A 23,401-nucleotide genomic window follows, 5' to 3' on the forward strand; every position below is an offset into this window, starting at 1 on the left:
TACAATAATCTGTATTGTGGTGAAATTAGCAGGTCCCGTTCATTAATCATGGCGTCTGCGGGCCGCTTTGAACCATCAGGCCAGGTCATTAGAGCCAGCCTGTCTGGGGCGCGAGCGGGCGACGCGGAAACACTTTGGAGACTTCTGGTTCAACCAGACGCGAGACACACTCATAATGATCGCAGTGTGTGTGCATATGTGCGTGCGTGTGTTACTTTTCTCAGCGTGGGCTTAATTTAGAGAAATAACAACGAGAGCACAAAAAGGTCAAGAGGGAAGGGGGTGAGCGTATGTATGCCGTGACGAGATCACTTTTTACAGTGTTTGATAGAACACCAGCTACATCACAGATTTTTTTTAAGTGATCTTTTTTTTAAACATTATTATTTACTAGGGCCATCTGATATTAGCTCTTTTTTTTTTTTTACAGCTTAATTACACTTCATTCAACCAGATTACAGTTCTCTCTACTTCACATCATTTAGGTGCTATTTTTCTTCATTCACTGCCAGCCCAGTAAACATGTATTTTTGACTTATATATTATATTCAAGGATTAAAGAAAGCTATTAAAACAGTCTTTGATGCAAAAAAAAAATACCTTACATTAGTTCAATATTTTACTCAGGTAAAATATCTGTCACAATCTTTGAAGAAAAAAGTAGAAGCAAAAGTAGAAAAATGTGATTAATCGCGATTAAGGAAAAATTGTGCAATGAATAATTTTAAAAAAAATGTAATCGCTTGACAGCACTTATATTTACATATAGTTAGGGCTGGGCGATATGGCTAAAAAATAAAATCTCGATTTTTTTCAGTCATTCAGGACAATTACAATTTTTATCGATTTTAATCTAATAACGGCAAACGTTTATTTAAAGGTCTCATTTGTTCAAAAATAATTCCTGTGCAAAATCTTCAGACAACAATAATGTATACTGATTCTAAATCAGTTTTAACATAAACTTAACATTCACAGTTAGCAAAATTACAACTCACAATAACATCTGGATCTAACCCAGAAGACTAAATTCGATTTAGCAAATTTTGAACAATTCGATTTTCAAAATGACGATTAATCGAATTCATTCGATTTATTGCCCAGCCCTACATACAGTAGATGAATGTTAAACTGTACGCCGATCTGATCGGCTTGACCTTGATTGGCCGATAATTGGCATTTTATGCATGATCCTTGATCGCCTGATGTCATATTTTGCCCAATCAATCAATGACGCCATTGATCGGATCCACGAAATGGGACATTACAGCAAAAACAACCTCGTTCACTCCGAAGTTGTTCTGTGCTAGTGTATGTGAGCCCGAAAGCTAATCTATTTTTAGCGTCCTTGCGTGCCATGGGAGAGGATACTGAAAGGTTTTGCGCTGGGAAGTGGAAGTTCTACCTTCGCGCCCTCAACCACCCAATCACAAAGTAATAACCTTCGTGTGTTAATTTTTTTTTTGACTGGTAAAACGTCAGAAAACCATTTTATTTGCGTTAGGGCTGGGCAATAAATCTAATTAACCCTATCGTCATTTTAAAAATCGAATCGTTGAAAATTTGCTAAATCGTGAAATCAAAATTTGTCTTCTTCTGGTTTATTAAAAGCTGTTGTTTTTATGTTCTGTTACATCCAGATGTTATTGTGAGTTGTAATTTTGCACAAGTGGGAGAAAAAAAATGCTGGATTGGTTTATAAGACATGAATGTTAAGTTTATGTTAAAACTGATTTAAAATCAGTCTAAATTATTGCTGTCTGAATATTTTGCACAGGAATTATCTTTTAATAAATGAAACCTTTAAATAAATGAACTTGAACTAAAATTAACGAACTTGAGTTGAGCTATTTTCACGACACGATTACTTTTTCTTTTCTTTTTTTACTTTTTAGTTATTTATTTTCCTAAACGCTCTGATTGGGGGGGGGGGGGAAGAAATTTCCCCCCAAAATAAACAGTAAATAAACAAGTTATTTGAATAGACATATTGCGCCATCTTAAGATCGGATTGGTGATTCAATTCAATTTAATTTATTTCATTCATTTGTAAAAGAAAAAAGACAATATAAAGCAATAATGAAATTAAAAGTAAAATAAAATAAATGAAAGGGGACAGAAAGAAGTAAATCTTCTTTTGTCTGCCCCTGATCAACAAAAAAGAAGAAAAAAAAACTAAAAAACTAAATGAATGACAGCGAGCGGTCAAGACGCTTTCAGTACAACAATTATACAAAATTATACAAAATAATTCAAAATAATTGAACTGTGTGTCCTGTGTTGTACTCACTTTTCCTTTTTTATAAATTTGGTTTGTATATTAACTGGTAAAATGTCATGATGGGCTGTATACAATATTTTAAAGCAGTTAAACTCCATCAATTCCTTAAATTTGAAACTTTTTAGATGTATAAATAATGAATTAGTGTGGTCTCTGTATCCACAACCGCAAACCAAACGAATAGCCCGTTTCTGTAAGAGAAAAAATGAATTCAGTGTCGGTTTTGGCTGCACACCCCCACACTTCAATGCAATAGGTCAGTTATGGAACAATCAATGAATTATATAACAATGTCAAAGCATTCTTGTTCAATGATTCTTTGACCTTGTGTAAAACGGCTACGGTTTGTGACACCTAAAATTTGACATATTCTATATGCGCTTTTCCATGTTAAATGTTCATCAATAATGATAACTAGAAAATTAATTTCATTAGTCCTTTCTATTTCTATGCCTTGTACAGTCAGAGTTGCTTCGGCAATCCATATTTCTACAACTGAAAATCATAAATCTGGTTTTACTCATATTTATAGATAGTCTGTTAGCATTGAACCACTTCATAATATTCTTAAACTCTTTCTCTATTACTTGTAATACATTATACTGTATATATTTTTTCCCGGCATGAAATAAAGCGGTGCCATCTGCAAATAAAATACATTTGAACAATTTCAAAATGGTTGTAATATCATTCACATGAAGAAGAAAAAGTACTGGCCCCAGAATTGATCCCTGGGGCACCCCACAAGTTACATAACTGTGTTTTGATTGCCTAGTATTGAATTTAACATATTGTTTTCTATTTGTTAAATAACTGGCAACCCATTGATGTGCGACACTTTTCATACCATATTTAAACAATTTATGCAATAATATTTCATGATCTAAGGTGTCAAATGCTTTTTGTAAATCTACAAAAACGCTTACTAAAACATGTTTTTTTTATCCATGGCAGTGCAAATTTCTTCAGTTAACTCCATTAATGCCACGGTAGTCGAGTGATTGGAACGAAACCCAGGTTGGCTATTACTTAAATTTTTATGCTTGCTTATGAATTTATTTAGTCTTATCGCATACAATTTTCCCAATATTTTAGAAAGATAGTAGAGATATGGGTCTGTAATTAAAAAAAAAAAAAAATCATTCTTATTTCCATTTTTGAAGAGTGGGACTACTTTAGCTATTTTCATTTGTTCCGGGAAAATTCCCGTTATAAATGATAAGTTGCAAATGTATGTGAAAGGCTCTATAATCACATCTATGATTTGCTTTTATTAGAGACATATTCATGTCTGTGTAGTCGTTTGATTTTTCACTAGCAAAATATTGAATGGAAATCGTTTTTAACTCGCTAATCGGCCCCCAAAATCCTGATTGCGTAAAGCCTATAAATATAAACTTTTTTTAAGCGTAAAGTGTTAGGATGCAACGAACAAGACAAAGCGATGCAGACCGAGCCGCGAGTGTGTTTTCTGTCTTTTGTCTCCCTCTTGGCCTCTCTCTCTAGAGGCCTTTTACTGCCCCCCCCCCTTCACCAGCACCGGAAAGAGGAAATCTTTCCCTCTGATCATCTCTCCCACACGTCCAAAATGTGTTCCCATTTAAGGTGAGGATCAGCCGAGCGCTCTCTGTGTGGCTTCCTTTTAAAACCCAACTCAATCAGGCAGGAATTCGGGTTATTGGGGTCAGGGACGCAGTGGAGCTGCCCCCGTGAGACACGTGCGAGAGAGCGCCGAGGAGACACGTTTGTCACGTCGGGAGGACGTTTTCACCTCGGCGCTCACGGGGAAGCGCATCCCGTCTGCTTTATCTGATTCGTTGCGTAAACCATCGAAGTCTGTTGTCTGCATGTGCGCGGGTAGAGATGCCAAAAGTACTGACAGTCTGTACTTAAGATTAGAACTGATTCAAGTCTTTTTAGCGAAATACAGGTAGTTCCGACACTGAATTGTACATTAGAGTAAGTACAAAAGGAAAAAAATGTTTTCCTGTCAAATACAGTACAATGTTTTCTTTTCTGCCTTTTTGGCAATTCCAAAGACATTTTATCATCATTTTCTGCCTTCTTTTTTTTGGGTGACATTTTATGGTTACTTTTTGAATGTTTTCTTTTCTGCCTTTTTTATTTTTTGGCAATTCTAAACACATTTTATAGTAGGTTTCTGCATTTCTTTTTTGCACATTTTAAGGTCAGTTTTTGGACACTTGCAGGTTATTTTAAAAACTTTTTCATCCTTTCGTCTCTCCTTTTTCAGAACTCTGACATTTTTGGGAATATTTAATTATTCATTTTTAAAAATCTAAATCATTAATTCATTTGAAGAATATTTTGTCTAAAAAAAATATGTAAATTACATTTTTTATTTCTACTCGTTTTTTGGAGATCCATAGGACGCCACAGGGGAGGGACTAAAGTGTTGTACGACACCTGTTTTGAAAAACGTATCTGCCAATTAATTAAGTCAATGAATCGAATTATTTCAACTAACCGGTATAGAAAGAAATTTAAAGAGTGATAAAAACTCACCATAATGTTGAATGTGGTTGTTGCAATTAGTCCTCTGCATGTTTTGCTCGTTTTGCATTCAATAGGATAGCAGGTTGTGAGACAGCAAATTGTAGCCAGACTCTGAAAAATGTAAGCAAAAAGTACAAATAGTCAAGTACATACCTGAAAATTCTACTTAACAACTGTAACTAAGTATTTGTATTCAATTACTTCCCACTACTGGTAATTAGTGCTAACTGTATACTAGCGTAACTTTCCAGTGACCCTGCAAGCTTAATCTTGTAGAAGCGGTTGCCATGTAGGAAGTTACAGCTGATGTGGAAAATCCTGCAGGAGAGTCATTAGAATTCCTGAGTGTACGAGGAGCCCTTTTCTCTCTTCACTTGGCGCTTTTTCTGCCGCTTTCAACTTCATTCCGTTCACTAAAAATAACCTTGAGCTCACTTGTTGCCAATACGAAGTGCGATAAGGCAGCAATAACAGCTTTTATCAACGTCTAAGACTCCTGTAGTGCAAACAAAGAGTTGTCTGGACTGTCATACATCATGCACGATTCTTCGACACTCTTCATCCATCTATGCCAGTGATGTATAGTGACAGGCAGAACAATGAAATTCTCTTCCATTTGATAGGAGAAGGTACATCATTAAATTGTGTGTCTACTAGTTGCCAATAGAACAGAATAATGGCTTTGTATTCAATTAAACAGACCCACATTTCAAGTCATGAGGTGAGAACATCATTATTTAAAAAGAAAGTACATACTGCTGTTTTGACATTTTTGTTTGTGTGTTGGCTGGAAAAAAATAAGTGGAAGCTTTGCAAAAGCAAACCGGTTTGTTTCTAAACTGTAAATAAAAAGGTATGTCATTGTTGATGTCATTTGATTGACAGCAACAAATCCCTTATGGAACAATTAGGACATCATTATCATGAAAAAAAGAAGTCCTATATATATATATGGGTGGGAATCTTTGAATGTCTCATGATACGATTCGATTCCGATTTTTCGGCCTGAGATTCGATCCAGAATCGATTTTCGATTAAGAACGCTTTTTGATTAAAAATTAATTGATTGACAATGATTTTTGCTTCAATCTTTAGATGTGCAAAGAATTGTATTGATCAACTCCAGTCTGACTCGCTGATGCTAATCAGCGCGCTACTCGCGGCACTTTTATCACTCAAAAGAACGTCTCCACGCTGGAAAAAAAAAACTATTGGAATAACTTGATCGTGACTTTTTCCTTCTACTCTCTAATGTGGCTACAACTTAACAGTGTATTAGAGCGCGTGGAACCACACTGCCCCTCAGTAGCCAAACCAGGTACAACATGAACAGCGCTCCAAATAAAGGCACACACAGACAAAGGCAAGACAGTATAAAATAATTTAAAATCGATTCTGAATCGTACTAATCGAAAATCGATTTTTTGGCACACCCCTAATAAATAAATAAATAAATAAATATATATATATAATGTATTCATTTTGGGGGACAATTTAAATATTAGAGACACTGACAGTGAGGGGGTTAACGCTCCAATGTTTGAAACAAGCAGACTAAAAAATTGAAAATTCATGCCCCTGCGCTAAACTATGATAACTGCAGTAAATATCCAGGTTTTGAGAGATGCCTGGCAGCAGTGGATGCTACATACCAGCAATGATGACAGGGTGCAGCCTGGAATGTATGGTTAAAGAAAAAAAAAAGAAAAGAAAGGAGTGACGCATAAGCATGAAGTTGCGCTCATAGAAGCAAGAGATTGCTGGAAACAATAAAGTTACATAATTATTGTTGTTTTGCTTTTCATGTCATTAACTTCCCTTAGTATTTGACTAGAATGTGCTCCAAAAGTATTGGAACAGTGAAGCATCCTCCTTGAGTTTAACGGAAAACATTTGGCTTTGACATCACACCCATTTTTTTTCACGTGAGCAAAAATATTGAAATGTGACAGACAAGTGAGTGCTATTGCATTAGCATTCAATGACACACTTTCAGATCCGTGGTTTGTCTATAAGGACAATTGTGTAGTTAAAGGTGGACCCAACAAACATCAATCACACATTAGCCACAGTACAAAAATTAGTCCCGAAGAAAAAGCAACCATTTTGAGAGCTGTAACAAAAGACTCTATTAACATCAACTTCCAGAGGATGGCAGTCAAGAACGTGAACAAAGAGGCCAAAGGCTCCTCTGTCAAGAAGATACAGACCAGGCTGGGGTATTTGCCAAGAACTAGTGAGACAAGTCTTATCTATCTATATCTCAGTTTTATGGTCTGACGAGACAACGTTTAACCTTTACCAAAGTGATGAAAAGCTTTGTTGAAAAGAGGTTGTGCACATGATCTCAACATACAAGCTCATCTGTGACGCTCAGTGGAGGTGATTACTTGTTCCGGGACGGGCTCATTAATCTTCTTGATGTGACACATGATGACAGCAGCAGCAAAATTAACTCGGAGGTCTGCTTAAGCATTTTTTTTTCAGAGAAAGACAACCAAACTGATTCGGAAATCTTACATCATTCATCAAAATATTGAAATAGTGTAAAAGTGGAGTACAACAGGGGCAAAACGTGGACGTTTTTCGTCAATCTACAGATTTAAACCCTATAGAGTATGTGGAAAAAGAGTTTACACTCGTATAAGGAACATTTTGAGCCTTCAAGTCACCAAATATATATTTTGTTGGAATGTGGGAGTAAACCGGTGTACTCACAGAAACAGAACTCTATAATATTTTCCAGTAATGACATAATTCAATAATTGTAAAAAAAAAAGTTTTTTAATTAACAATACATTTGTTTGCTTCGATTCAATGAGCAACATGTGCATTGGCCACCTGGGGGAAAGTCTGATGAAAAATTCAGTCCAAATTTGCTGTCAGAAAAAAGCGAGACGAAAGGTAGATGAAAACATAAGTAGAATTACCTAAAAATGTCCAAAAAGGAAAGAGGAAAAGCAGAAAATGTATATAAAATGTCCATGAAATTGTCAAAAATGTCTTGAATAAAAAAAAAAAGAGGCAGAAAACGTTCAAAAATAACCATAAAATGTCCAAAAACAAAAAAATTAAGTCAAAAAATTAAATGTCTTTGGAATTGCCCCCTGACTGGTTAGCACGTCCGCCTCCCAGTGCAGAGGACGTGAGATCGAGTTGGATGGTTGTTCGTCTCGGTGTGCCCTGCGATTGGCTGGCAACCAGTTCAGGGTGTACCCCACCTACTGCCCGTAGCCAGCTGGGATAGGCTACAGCGCTTCCCGCGACCCTTGTGAGGACAAGCAGTTAAGAAAATCGACGGATGGATGGATGGATGGAATTGCCCCTCCAAAATCTGAAAATTGATTTTTTTTTAAAGGCAGAAAAGAAAATGTTCAAAAAGTAACAATAGAATGTCCAAAAACAAAAAGAAATAATCGCCAAAATTACTATACACAAATTTTCCAAAAAGTCAGAAAATTGATTAAAAACGGAGAAGAAAATATTTTAAAAGTACCTATAAAATGTCTAAAAACAAAAGAAATCCCCCTAATTACCAGATGTCTATAAAATTGCCAAAAATTTGATAGCAAAAAAAAAAAAGGCAGCAAAAATGACCATAAAATGTCAAAAAAGGAAGGAGAAGCAGAAAATGACCACAATATGTTCATAAAATTGCCAAAAATGTCAGAAATTTGACAGAAAGGCATAAAAGTCTGAAATTGTACGGGGAAAAAACAAAATATGAAAATCTACCAAAAACTGAAGATATGTTGTTATACATTATTAACATTTTTAATTCTTTATTTCATATATTAACCATGTTGAAATGTTTTATAGATGTAAAGTAAGTGAAATAGTGTTGAACTCAGTATAATTTGACCTTAACCTAAGCTGGTACACCTTGTTTGGTCTAAAATTCCTTCTCTTTTCTTTGCGCACACACATTCTGTTCGAGAGAACAGAATCTGCTTCGAACACACACACCCACACACACTGACTCTGTTGGCATCATCACTCACGGCCACTCAATTTGTTTGTGAGATGTTGTTTTGGGAAAAGGTGCCCTGGGAGTGTATTTTGTCTGGAGATCGGCACAGCTGCAAATCTGTTGTATGACGTGTTTTAAAAGGCGTTTCACTTTCCAAGCTCGATACTATAAGAAGCCCTCTCTCCCAAGGGAGGGGGCACATTGGGCACTTTTTTAATTCCACCTTTTTACGTGATGTAAATTGTTGCCGGTGACCGGAGAATTCTCTGTTTAATAAATCATTCTGCGCAGGGACTCTGTTCATGTCTTATCTCATCATTTGATTTATTGGACACGCAAAAGTATGGATTTATAAAAAATACACCCTTCAATATATATATATATACAGTATATATATATATATATATATATTTATTGGATGCTGCTCTCATATTTGTGTGTTATGGTGCAGCTCTAATTAGCTTTTGGGCCCTCAGTACATTAGACCAACACTAACTTCTAACGAATTAACGAACTAATCTTCAAATGCTTTGCAACCCCAGACAGTATATGTACATTTTATGTTTTTGTTGTTGACATTTATTGTAACATCCATCAATTATTTTTGGGTTCTGACTGACTCTCACAAAAAGTCATCACGTTTGCAACTCTAGGTTGCTTCAAGTGCTTGTCCCATATGAGCTGACATGTTTAAGGCTGCGTGTATTTCGCAGTGTCCTCCCTCCCAAAAAAAATTTAAAAAATTCCTGTCAGAGCACCTTTTGGCAAAAACGCGTTGTTCTCTTCATTCATCGCCGCGAAAGAACCATTTGACATTTTACTCTCTGGAGCGCTTTGGTGGGGAGGGAAGGCGGCAGGAAACCACTAATCACTCACTCAGGTTCCTCATCAGGCACCCAATATGTTTTCCCTAATTGGAACTTCTAATTAAGTCCAGGTTGTATTGTCTGACTTGAGGCCAATCTTGAAAAGTGCTCTGCTCCTCTTAAATCTGCCACTCGTTAACTCAAAGTATTCACAAGCCAGTAATCACTTAGATAATCACCACAGTGTGACATAAAATGCATCTTAAAACGCTGTAATAAATATTTTGATGACTCCACGGAGAAATACGAGTCCTTCCTCAGCCCTGCAGAGTGTTTACCACTTTTAATGTTTTGATTTTACGGCATGCAATTTCAGCCCCTCGTTTTCCAAATCTGCTGTTCGCAAGCGCCGCTAAGTGAGCCAGATGTTTTCCCAGAGAGGGAAAAAACAGAATTAAAAAAGGAGAGTTAAGTCCGGCAGGTGGTTAGAAACAACTCAAAATAAATCCCTGGATGCTCGAATGAGCAGCTGACGTTAGCCATGTCACCGAGCTGCTCCCGAGCATGACAATAAATCTTCTCGTGGGGCTTTCAATGCATCGGGTAGAGCGCAGACCTCCGCCGAGGCCGAACAACAATACGGTGCGACTCTGAGGTCAAACGCAGTCCGCTGTGGGAAGCCGGTCAAAAATTCTTACCATGACGAATGACAAAGACGAAATGCGGAGTTTCCCCAGGTATGTATTTCACATTACAGTAGAAAAATCTCACGGCACATCAGCAACAAAAAATGTCACAAAAAGCAAACAGCTAATCAACTGTCTAAAGAAAGCTTACGCTAGCTTAATGCTAACACCAATTAGCATCTATGTTTCAGTGCTTTAACCTTTCAAACAAAGGACCAAATACAAAATGGTTCAGCAACATGGAGATAGACAATACTCACAGTCATACGCTTTGTCCTTTTTGTAGAACAAGCTCCACAAGTAGTTGAGATATTTTGAATCCCCCTATAAGGTCGGCCATCTTACGTTGCCACTGTTACTAACAACTTGTTATTGCTATCAGTACGTGTTTTACGCTGGGGTCTCTTTTTGGAGTAATGCGAGCCTCTCAAATAACAAACTTCACTGTTTGCATCAACAGAGCATATTATTTATATTTTGAATCGTGACTCACATAGCATATTTTTTCCTTGATGGACTTTTCTTTCATTTTGTTGATGGTTATGACAACATAATGCAAATAAATCTTTACGTAGCACTTGGAGATATACCTAAGAGAAGATTTATAATCACGTTCTTGCCAATGAAATGTGCGTGTAGAAATTCTCTCACACTTATTGGTACAACCTTATGCCATTGCAATGGCATTTTCGCAGTGGAGACAAAAGATAATGTGAAAATATCATGGAGAAATCAATGTATTCATGTTTAGGAATGCTTACCGAGCGGCAATCTAAGATGGCCGCCGGGGCTTGCGTAATGCTGCGTTTGAGGATGGTCGGAAGTCGGATTTATCCTAGTTGGCTTTTCTCAGTTTTGACCTGAAAACGTTCGAGGTGAAAGTAAACAACCAAAATGGTGGATAGTGATGAATTGTTTTTTTATTTTGGTCCTCAAAACACATTTTGATCTCCAGAAAACTTGCCTTCTCGAAATTTTGCTTAATTTCTTGTATTTATATATTTCATAAGCATTCCATACAGTTCAGTAGTTCACCGTATAATTGTGTTACATGAAGTTATGTCGAATATTTATGAATGAAGAAAGCTATCTAGTTTTATATTCGAGTCAATTATGTTTTACCATTCACGGTTTGTGTTTCCAAAAGGGGTCGCCATTGCAGAGTGACGTCACATTGTAGTCAATCGGTGAAGTCGGGGTCCTTTTTATCCCCGACTTCGCAAGTGGGATTTCCGAGTTCAAGGGGACTTTCCCATACACACTTCCTGGTTTGAAGTGGGAAAAGTCTGACTTCCCACTTTCCTCGAATGCAGCATGCCTCACCGAGCAGTATACTGCATTCGTCTGTCTGTCTTATACTGCCCCCAATGATTTAAATATATTTTTAATAATGTCATTACGATGTTGGTTTTTAAAGCACAATATTATTGAGTGTTATTTCACCTTATCAAAATACACATTACAACCGGTTTTTTTGGTTTTTGGGGGGAAGGCATGAACGGATTAATAGCATGGCCATTCATTTCAATGGGGAACGATGTTTTGAGATACAAGTGTTTTGTGTTATGAGCAATGGTCACGGAACAAATTAAACTGTACCTGTATTTTCTAAAGTATATTTGAATACAAGTGCTTAACTTGGCTGAGGGACTACAGTAATGCACGAATGTAGTCCTACTGCGAGACACTGGACTCGAACGCCGTCACATCCACTTTGGAGCCACTTCCAGCCTCTACGGCTTGTGACACATTATTCCTCACAGCTCAGCACACTTTCCCTCCACATATGTTGCCCCTCTCCCCCCAGCCACTCGACCCCCCCCCCCCCCCACACACACACACACACACACCCGAGAGAATGAGATGTTGTTAGTGGCTTAATAAAACCTCCAGGTGGGAGACGTGCGGATTGGGGAGCGGGACCTGGGGAGGTCACACACAAAGATACCCTCCACTCCTCACCATCCTCCTCCAGGCTCGCTGGTGTCCGCACCTCTGATTACCGCCAGCCCCCCTGCCCCGGTACGTGAGAGAAATTGGCAGAGACACAATGTGTGTGCGTGTGTGGCGAGTCCACATGTGTGTGTGTTTTGAGTGGGGTGCACATGTCCGTCTGCATGGGACCTGCTATCTGTTTCTCATTTTGGCACAGCCCCCGTGCTTTTCAAGCAGTGACAGAACTGCGAGTGGAAAGTGGCACTAACGAGCAATTACATCCCGCCTGCCCGCTCGGGATTATGGGATTACACTCTGACTGGCCTTCAGTGCACTTGCAGTTTGACATTCCCTTCGCTACCTTGATTTCATGTTATCTCGCCTCTCATTCAGAGCTTCAATTAGCTTTTTTTCATTCCCGCTTCCCCTGGACAATAACCTATTCTCTCCTTTTAATTCTCCTTATCATACGATTTACCCCCCAGTGCATCTTTGTTCTCCTTTCATGCTAGTGAACTTTGTGTGGATGAAGAAAAAATGTAATATGAAATTTACAGTACGGGCAAAAAGTACAAGGATGTTAATTACTTTTTTCGATAGGCATTTTTTTTCTAGGTACATCAAGCAGGATTATGGAAGGGAAAAAAAAACAAGTATTCCCTAGTTTTAATTCTCCTTATCATACGATTACCCCCCAACATAATGACCATATTATCTTTTTTTTCCTACAGTGAGTAAAATTGTGAACTTTGTGTAGAAAGAAAATGACTTGAATATGAAATGTACAGTACAAGGGAAAACTTTAAGGCCTACACCAGCTTTGTTTAAAATCCCCATAAGACTCGGTTCTCTTAGTGGAGCCCAATTTTCAAAACAAACAGGCTGAAGCAGCATTTAGCTGTTATGTTGCACACAAATGGAATAAGTTGCCAACAGAAGTGAAGTCATCCCCGAGTATAAATGCTTTTACATCCATCCAAGTTAACTCTTTGACTGCCAAAAACGTTAAATAACGTTTAGTAAAAACCTACGGAGGAGCGCCAAAGACGTTAAAAGACGTTCATCAAGTTTTTTTTTTTTTGGGGGGGGGGAAACGGGTGGAGGAAAGCCTTGGCCAGCTGTGCTGAAAGTATCAAGCAGATCTAGTTAGTATAATGCCTATTTTTGGCCCCTAGATGGCAGCGATGACTCTCTTTGGACAAGATCGGGTAGGCGTCAGTAGAAGACGTGAGGCGGAGCTAGAGTGTTGAGGGGACAATGGCTGAGGAAGCCATAATGGCGACCGGTTGCAAGCAGCTCACGCTTGAGCATTTTTTTCCAAAGACGAAAAGTATCGACCAATGCTAAAGAGCACATTGATGACGACGATGATGATGATGGTGACTCCGAGGTTGACGCCAAAGTTGGAAGCGTTGACGCGGCGGCTATGATCACGTCATAAAGCCTCACCGGCTAGCGATGCTAACGCCGGAAAACGCGGAGCACAACCGAGCACTTCTGCACAGGCGAACGTTCAATCGGACGACGAAGAGTGCCCCGAGTCCAATGCATTTTCATCGGAGGAGTGGGTACAGTCTGATCACGGAGAAGACACTGGTTATGGACTACGATGCCACCATGAATGGAGCGGATAAGATGGATCAACCACCCGGTATAGGAAGTGAAGGACAATGAGCAAGCGAGATGTAACACCATCGTAACGTCACCGTATCATGATCCTGAGAGTAGACTTGATGGCAACATGGCCAAACACACACTGCAGTATATACTTGCTATTCCCCGGAAAAAAAGGCCGGCAAGAAAGTGTATCGTCTGCACGCGAAGGAGCCATCGCAGTGAAACTCATCTGTTGTGCAAATCCTGCTGCGTCCACTTGCACGCAGGGGAGTGTTACAAAAAGAAAAACTGTATTTGAAACATCCACATAATTGTAAGTAGTACCACAGTTGCACATATTTGTAAATAGTTTGCGAAATTGTTTTGTCAAATTGTTACACTGTTGAATGGAAATAAACGTATTTTGCTATCAAAAAACACTTTTTCATTGTTGGTAGTAGTGTTTTACAGAAGTAAAGCACTGTTTCGGTGTTTGTGGCATCATTCATGGAAAAAAAGGTGTCAAATTCACTAGAGTGCATGAAATAATATCGTTTCACAAAAAGCTTGATTTCTCCGTTTTTTGTTTCAAAACAGAGCATTTGGGTGAAACTAACCATTTTCTATTGTTGATTACTGAAGAACGGAATAAGGTAGAAACAAACTTTTTTTTCTGTTCGAGTTCAATCTTTCATTTGGTAGTATGTGTGTTTCCATAGTCCAAACACAAAATTTTCTGTGGACCTTGAAAGATCAGTCAAAATGCTTAAATCGGCTGGCACTGACAGCATCCCTTTTCTAAGAACGTCTGGCAGTCAAAGAGTTAAAAAATTATACTATTTGTTTAACAGAAAGTTTGAAAGAAGAAAAGTGAAAACAAGTATTGCTTAGCCTCATTTTTGCTGTTGAGAAAAAGATGACTGGAGGTATCAATCTTCTTCAACCCTGCTTTTTACGCCTACAGAGAGCAACAGCTGTAGAGTAGTTTTATAATATACATTTTTCATCATGATTGATTGATTGATTGATGGATTATTGTGAGGAGAATTTCAATTTGTTAGTTTGAAAAAAGAAGATTTGTTTCAGCCTGCACACTGTTTCACTATTTGCACAATATTCTTATTTTTTATCCATTGTTTTTGGCCTCTCGGTATATTAAATGTTTTCAAATGTGTTTGTTTTATTTCAAAATGTTTAAAAAAATAAATGTCGTAAATGCTATGAAAACATACCTAGTGAGTATTTAAATAGGGTATTTCTATCTATTTCACTTTTTTGGACGATGGTCTGGGATTAAACCAAAGCAATGGAAGGGAGTTTACCTTCATATGTAACTCGCAATTGCGCAACATAAATCATTGGGTGCCGTTTTTAACCATGTGCCAAAAAAAAACACAAAAACTGAAATGGTGAGAAACATCTGTCGCTATGTCGCCTCAATTCAGTAATATCAACGTGCAAAAGGCCTCAGCGGTATTCTGTCTTCATGTGTCCACCCATACTTCGTACTTCACTGGATTCAACCTCTCCAAAACCATTTCTTCACATTTGGCAGGTGGTTTTTGATTGTAGTGGTGACCTCAAAAATTGTGTGTGGGTTTCTTTTGCGGCGATAACCCTGTCAGTTCATCAGGTGATTGTGAATCTGAGTCAATTTGACGGACACACACATATATAATGACGGACGGACGGACAGACCTAGCCAATTGGGGTGCAGGGATCCCTTTTAAAAGGGAATTTTTCAAGAAAATGATCTATGTTACGATAACAAATTCATATTTATCAGATAAAACAATGCAATGTTGGAATCTTTACAAGAACAAAAAACATATTTTGTCAAGATAATTTTTTTGGTGATCTTTTAATCTAAAGGTGTATTTTATTTTCAAATTCGTCATATTTTGATTATATTTTATTGGGTTAATTTTCTCATAATATTATGCCTTTTATTTTGGAAAAGAAACCTTTATTCTTAAAAACTAAAAGCTGTATTTCTGAAACCTTAACCTTTTGTTGCAACAAAATAGTACATTATACCTTTTGTTCTGGACAAAAACAATCATAATTTGTGCAGAGATGTTAGATTTATGTAATATTACATATGACACAACGATCAGGGCTTTTCTTTGGCCCATAGCCAAGATAGGGGACGAGTAATTGGTTGATTGCAGGGGTGGCCATGTCCGGTCCTCGAGAGCCACTATCCAGCCTGTTTTGCTCTTGTTTCTCTCAAATAACACACCTGATTCATGATCAGGATCGTTATCAGGCTTCTACAAAGCTTGCTGATGATCTGAAGGAGGGCGACATGGAAAACAGGCTGGATATTGGCTCTCGAGGACCCAACTTGGCCACCCCTGGTTTATTGTACAGTATTTGTGCTTGGTATGGACATTTTTTCCCCCGCAAATTTTTTTTTAACCAGGTTTTACAACTATTTCATAAATATTGGAATAAGTACGTTTTCATTTGAGGCGCTTAGTATGGCATCCTGGTGGTATCAAAATTGAAAAAAGCCAGAACAATGCATCTATTCTACAGTGTGCAAAGCTGTTGAGCATTGTGCATTTTTCGGGACCCCCCTCCTGCCACGGATGGTTGGCTGTCTGGTAGTGATCAGGCAGCTCTCCCGGTGTTCTGCCTCTCCCACATCTCCTCTTACACTGCAGGTGTGTTTTATTGAGCCAGCAGTGATTTACTGTACTGCTGCAATCAGGCACCACCTTAGTGACAGGTTAACCCTGCAGGTCATCTTGTGTGCGTGCGTGTGCGCGCACGCTGCACAGAGCGTTATTTGGTCCCTAATAAAGGGTCATTATGAGAGTTTGGTGAAACAAGAGAGATGCTGGTGCTGTTTTTTTTTTTTTTTTTTTTTTAACAAGGTGAGAGGTTTATAGAGAGCGTCGGCAAGCGGCCAGCTCCAAGCATGTAACAGTATACAGTAGGCACCCACATTCTTAATCACAAGCACATTTAGTTGACCTCTCATTCATTGCAAATGCAGCTGGTAGAAATTGCATTAATGATTATGACAGTTGCAACCAAAATGATTTAGGAGTCACTTTTTCATCGTTTTGACTTGTTGATCATCAAATGTTTGAGAGTGTACTCACAGAAGGAAATGGAAAAGATTTTATAATATACAAAGAAACTGAATGTTCTTCAGCTGATTTGCATTCTGCTTCAAAAAAGCAAAACAGGCAGTGACGTTTTTGACTATATAACCTCGGGTAGGTAGCTAATTATTGTGTAAGATGATGATAATAATAATAATTCCTTCACTGAATTCAGAGGGATTTACACAAGCTATTGTCATATTCATGAATGAAATACGAACACACGCCTGCGCCTCGATCAAATCCACCAAAATCATATTAGACCGCCTGCGCCACAACTTAGACCTGCTTTTAGTATGTCTAAATTCTACTCTACTTTCTCTCACCAGGTTGTCAGCAGCTCTAATGAGGCATGCACAATATAAAACGGATAGATGGATATTTATTTGCAATTTCTAAAAGATAAAATCTCTGCTCCAATACGGTGTTCTTGACTAAATTCGTTTTTGCAATACTTTGAATTTCTGCCTCATCATCCAGTTCTTTCCAACTATCAAAATAAGTTAAGTAAAAATTTGTGCTTTCAAAAACCATAACTAATTGAAACTACATTTTACATTAATAAAACTAAGTACTGTAGAATTATAGCGGAAATGTCCATTTTCATCTTTGTCAGTAAATTTCACACATGAGCGATCAGGATTTATTTTAAATGTTCAGTATTACTGTATGGGCGTACGTGTCGAAGTGTTGAACTGCCAATGTGGAGTAAATTATTTTAACCGATTCGTTTGAACGTACTGCAAAGTCGTTCACATGTCTTGATAATGTTGTATTGGTAAAACAATGTAGGCTAAATCACCCAAAATATCATATCCCCCTCCCCCCATAACGCTACAGAGTATTGACTTACGAAGGTGCAATTGTGGTATTACCCCTAATCAGGCTGGACTGGCCATCTGGTAAACAGGGGAGATGCCCGGTGGGGTAAATGCAGTGTTTTTTTAATTATTATTTTCTTCAGTTTTACCCCAAGAGACTGGCCCACAATTTAGAGAGACTAGTCCGTTAATCCATTTCGAATAAAGACAGCAAACTGAAACAACAATTATCAGTGGAAGAACTCTGTTAGGCAGGGATGGTAAGTACAGTAGTCGGGCCGGGGAGACAGGCTTAAGTCAAAATGCCAGGGCCGATTATTTTTTATTTTTTTTTGGTGCCAGTCCAGCCCTGCCCATAATTGTGAAATTATGTTTTTAGCATTTGGCCTACATTTTACCAATACATTCAAACAACTTTACCAATACGTTTAATCGACTTACAGTAGAGCAACATAGCCCAATCAAAACAATTTACACCACATTGGCACTTTCATGTTTCCGGATATACGAAAGGAAGAATGTCAAATAGTCGATTGGAAATTGTAGTTTACTTTACGCAATATTTAGTGACTCTTTAATCTGGCACTTGACAAATATTCCACGAATAATACATTATGAATGTCATAATAATTCAAGTCATTTCTTGACAATAATATGTGACCTCACTAGTTTAAACATGACATTTTGATTAATATTACATTTGTTGAATACGAGTTATGCAGCAAAATCAGCCGTTTTTATCCATTTAAGGGGGCGGCCATTTTGCCACTTGCTGAAGATCACATCACAGTTTCTCAGGGCTCAGGCAATGACCAATCACAGCTCACCTGTTTGCTGAAGCCGAGCTGTGATTGGCCGTTACCTGAGACCTGAGCAACTGTGATGTGAGTTTTACTTGACAGCAAGTGGCAAAATGGCCGCCTTCTGATAATGATCAAAACTGCTGGATTTTGCTGCTTAACTCATTATTCCACTAACACAATATTAACCAGATACTGTATTTAGACTGGTGGGGTTGCATAGAACATATTGTTGTCAAGAAAACTTTGACTTCCCCTTTAATTATATTAGAAATATTTATTAATTATAATATCATTTAATTACACAATTTTAATAAAATAAATCATAATAAATTATGACAAATTAGTATTGTATTTTGATACAACTGCATCAATACTTTTCAAAGTATCAATACTTTTGACAACCCTAAATAAACTGATTAAAAACTACTTTGTAAACAAAAACTTTTTTTTTTTTTTTAAATCAACAAACCCACACTAACTGAATTTAAAAAAATAATAATAATTTAATCAAATATAAACTAGCTCCAATGACAAATGCAAAACTTTTATAAATTTGATTATAAAATTCTTCAAGTTAACATTCCGTGTTTCACTAGTACTAGTAGCGTGTAGATGTAGACTAGTGAGACTAGTGTAGACTAGTGGACTTGCAGTGAGGTTGTCCAAGCAGTATGTTCAAGTTGTCCTACTAGTGTGCAGAAAAGTCATACAACAGGAAAAAAACGCTGCTAGGAAGTCGTTTTTCAAGTGCGCTGAATTGCCTCACTACTAGTGCGGATAAACTAAAGAGCACACTAGTACATAGACCTTAAGCTGGATATCAAGGATATTGAATAAACGCTCAAGCGGCTTTCCGTCCTCTCTCCTCACCCCCTCAACGCACCCGTGAAAAGGCTGCAGGCGTGGGACTGTAAACAGCTCCAGAGTGCCAGGCTGAAATGAAGCAGCAGACGGGCCCCCGTAGACTCCCGGCAAAAAAAGCGGCTAAGCGCTCCCAGCTGTGGCATTAGGAACTCTGAATGGGACTCGACCCGCAAATGAAGGCCCGCACGCTACGGACCCCTCGGAATCATCCCGCCGCTCACTGCTGTCAGCTTTTAACCCTGACATACTGTTCGAAAACAATTTGACCCGTTCTGACATTTGACAGCAATAAAAAAAAAGCATACATGTTATTCTTTCACCGTCAAATTTGATGAGCGAGTTTGAAACAGTCCCGAGAACTGCCTGCGTTTCCACCACAGTTGCCGAAACATACACCTGTTGGTCTTTGAAGGGTCATGGGGACTCTCGAAACAGTAAAAGAGTCCAAGTCATGTACATGTATGTTTATTTTTATAGGACCGTAGGGATGGTGTCCATGGGGGAGTTTGAAACTGTCGCAAGAACTGGTTTTGTTCCCACCATATTTGCACAGGTTCCCACAGAAACACGCACCTGTTGGTCTTTGAAGTATCACGGGGGAATCTTGAAACAGTGAGACAGCATATAGGAACAGAAGTCAAACAGAGGTCAGAGGGTACCTTGGACTGCACCTGCAGAATAAACCACAGATATGTTAATTAATATGAGGACGTACTTGGCCCGGGTAAAAAAATAAAAATAAAAATAAAAAAATAAATTTAAAAAAAAGGGCCCAGAACGTACTATTTGCGCATGGATAATGAACTGTATGTAAGGTTAAATCAGCTTAGAATTCGCATGTTTTGGTTTTAGGTTGCAGCCATGGTGTGTTCGCTGTCTGTTTGAATTATGTCCGCCGTGTTCCTCCCCGTCTTTATCGTTGTCCTTGGGACGAACCCTCCGTGCTGTGATGAGGAAAACCACACAGGGTTGAATTCATTGAATAATGGCAAAAGTGGGACTTTTGCTCTTCTGTGTCATTGTCTCAACCGCTGGGACTGTTTGTGATTGAGAAATGGTAAATCAGCAAAATCAGCCAGCGCAAAGAATGCCCAGGATACTTTATTATAGTCATGCTGCAGGGCCAAGGTTGTCCTAAGTGGCTTGAGAGGGTCAAAGTGGTTTTCAGTCAGCATTTTGGGAGTAAAGTGATCCCCGCCCATTCATCACGGGAGGTCCAGATAGAGGTGGAAATCCACAATAAAACCCATATATAAAAGTAAAAAAAGAAGATGTTTAAGGCTCCCAACAACACATTGCATTAAATGTCTAAAAAAAAATAATGATAATAATACTGTAATGGAGAAAAAAAAAAAAAACACTTTCAACCTTAAATAAACACTCTCACATGTATTTCAACACGAATAGTGGAAATATATAAAATAGAAAATCAACCACCTACTAGGGGATTACTGGAATAGTAATAATAAAGATTCTAATAAATCTCACAGTTCAGTAGTTCTAAAATTAATATTAAGAAATTACAATATGGTTTGCAAACCTCATTGAAATTCCCTCAAAAAATGCTCAGATGCCTTTGCAAAAAAGACTACAACGTTAAGTGATGACAGCATCTCATATCAAATTCTATTTTTTTTTGTAATGTTTATTTATTGGTTATTAAAATACTTTAAAAAATGTATGTGCAAAAGTGTGCATTTGCAAAAATTCTACTATTACCTGAGCTAAATAATGTTCTTTTCTAACTCCTTCAACCCCCCCCAAAAAAAAACAAAATTTCTGCTGGGCAATTTTTTTATTTTACTGATTTCGACTCTTTTCCCACATAAATCCATGGATATAAGTTATTTTCTTCTTTTTTTCCAGGGGTTCTGTTTTTATTTGTAATAGTGGACCCTAGGATAGTATTGCTGTAACGTGTTGTAAACTAACCAAACTTATATGCAACATTTTTAACATAAACAACGTGCAAATCAGCTAGGATGCAACCAATGAACCAGAAGTGTTGACATCATCCAAATGATGCATTTTTATTCCTTTAGACACGCAAATAGGTCATGTCCACTGCAATCATCTATGCCGTCCAAAGAGGTTTTAAGATGGGGTAGATGTCACAGACTTCTGACTTTTACACATCAGCGCCGTTTCCGGCCAGTGCTGGCCGCGTTCCAACACTCGCACCCCCAGTCCTGCGCGCCCCAACCGCGTGCTCCCCGCTCATCGGCGGGAGGGCGTCTCGGTTATCTGAAATGCTTCGGACACTGAGACAGACACTACACACTCGCAGCCTCGCACCAGTTGACGGAATCTTGCAACGAGGGGCACAAAGGGTGGAAGCGCAATTACTGGGACGCGGCCCACACGTCGCAAACTGGAAACGGAAACAAAGTTGATGGATGAAAACCCGGAAGTCCCGCCTCCTCCGTGGCATATAGTCCATTAGGATCAAACAAATGAACAAATCTCAAAACTGCAGTATAGTTCTGTCCTCACTACACGACGTACTGCTCTATCCGCCAAGATAGACAGCTAACAGATGACATGTCATGGCTGTTAGGATCGCCTATTATTAATCTCTTATCATTATTGTTAAACTATAGAAATTCAACATTAGAACAGTGCTTAAAATGTCTGCCTAACATTGGTTTCTAGCTACACTAATTGCCATACATCTGTCCAAATGTAAAGAAAAAAAGTACAAATTACACCAGTTATTTTTTTTTACACTGTTGTGCTTTGCATTCCGAATTAGAGAAAATATCACAACAAAAGTATGCTAACAGTTAGCTTAATTAGCACAATTTAGGTCTGCTAGAATAATATGCTAACAATGGCTAACGTCTATATGACTCATTTTAAACACATTTTTAGCAACATGTTATTTCCAAAAGCTTATCAATTTACATGCAAACACTTTGTAGCTTACGGAAAATTACACAATTTATCACAAATAGTCACTTACTACAGCCTGAAGTGAGCCAAGACTCCACCAGGTGTGTGACGTTTTTAGTCACGGTAATCTGACGCTATATATTTTTCACCACTGGAGGGTGGTAAAAGTCAAGATAACAAAATACAAATACAACATTACTGCAAGTAAACCATTACAAGTATATACCAAAAAAACATTAATCAGTAGTTTGGACTAAAACTGTTTGTTTTCCTCTTCTCCACTCCACTGGGATAACTTTGCTTCATTTTCTTCATGACCGGCAAGTTTATTTTCCTGAATCAAGTCTCAGGTGGGGGGGGGGTGACTCGAAACGATCGCCACAGATTGAGCATGACAGATTTTATGTGCTTTTAAGTGTGTGAATTAACACTAATAGAATAATTGCTTTAAGTCGAAGAGATTTGTTATTATTAATCAGTTTTTGTAAGACATTTGGGGGCCTTACTGGTAAGTTAACCCCCGACTCAACCTTAACGTTTCCAGTTGCTTATCCAACTGTCCAGTACGGGGGAAAAAAACACTAATTCCTGGCCACAAATTCCCTCGCCATGTCTTGTTTGGGTCTCCGTACGACTGGACTAAAAAGAGTTGTGAATGAGTTGCCAACCTCTGACCTTGACCCTAACACCAATAGTGTCACATACAAGACAGATGAGCGAGCTGGACCTTTCCTGACACCTGATGCACTGACCTCGTCTGACATTTGGGAGGGGGCCAACAAAGGAACCCGATGACCTCATGTTACGGGACGAGCGGCGGGCGGGATCCTCGGCGCTGCACGTACGACATAAACATCTGCATCCGTGACACCCCTTATCACCTGTCCTGCATGTCTGGGGCTTTTGGGCCGGGACCTCCATGAAGTGATCTCGGCTCGGGGATAACTCGTGAAGAATGCTTTTGACAAGTATATCGCAGATGTTGCCTTTTGTTTGCGTGGATGTAAGAAGCGACAAGCCAACACTAGCTGGAAACAAACACAAACACAAAGACGGAGTCCTCGGGCATGGAGGACGTGATGTATTTGACACGTCCCCTTTTTCAGTTTTTTTT

General features: G+C 38.4%; 1 protein-coding gene across 5 annotated transcripts in view; it reads right to left on the minus strand.

The window, feature by feature from the left end:
- Positions 1 to 23,401, minus strand: part of LOC144043857 (uncharacterized) — a 34,683-nt gene that overhangs the window by 8,638 nt on the left and 2,644 nt on the right. For 2 of the 5 annotated variants that reach the window (XM_077557892.1, XM_077557891.1), the window contains 4 exons: positions 22,358 to 23,315; positions 19,969 to 20,066; positions 4,808 to 4,909; positions 1,999 to 2,472 (listed from right to left, as the gene is read on the minus strand). In XM_077557892.1, coding sequence (XP_077414018.1) covers positions 22,927 to 23,315 — 389 coding nt within the window. In that variant the 3' untranslated portion in view covers positions 1,999 to 2,472; positions 4,808 to 4,909; positions 19,969 to 20,066; positions 22,358 to 22,926. Of the gene's footprint in view, positions 1 to 1,998; positions 2,473 to 4,807; positions 4,910 to 19,968; positions 20,067 to 22,357; positions 23,316 to 23,401 lie in introns of those variants that run through there. The other 3 variants (XM_077557890.1, XM_077557889.1, XM_077557893.1) reach the window with 2 other exon arrangements.

This window comes from Vanacampus margaritifer, chromosome 2, assembly GCF_051991255.1.
Source record: "Vanacampus margaritifer isolate UIUO_Vmar chromosome 2, RoL_Vmar_1.0, whole genome shotgun sequence".
In the NCBI taxonomy this organism is placed as follows: domain Eukaryota; kingdom Metazoa; phylum Chordata; class Actinopteri; order Syngnathiformes; family Syngnathidae; genus Vanacampus; species Vanacampus margaritifer.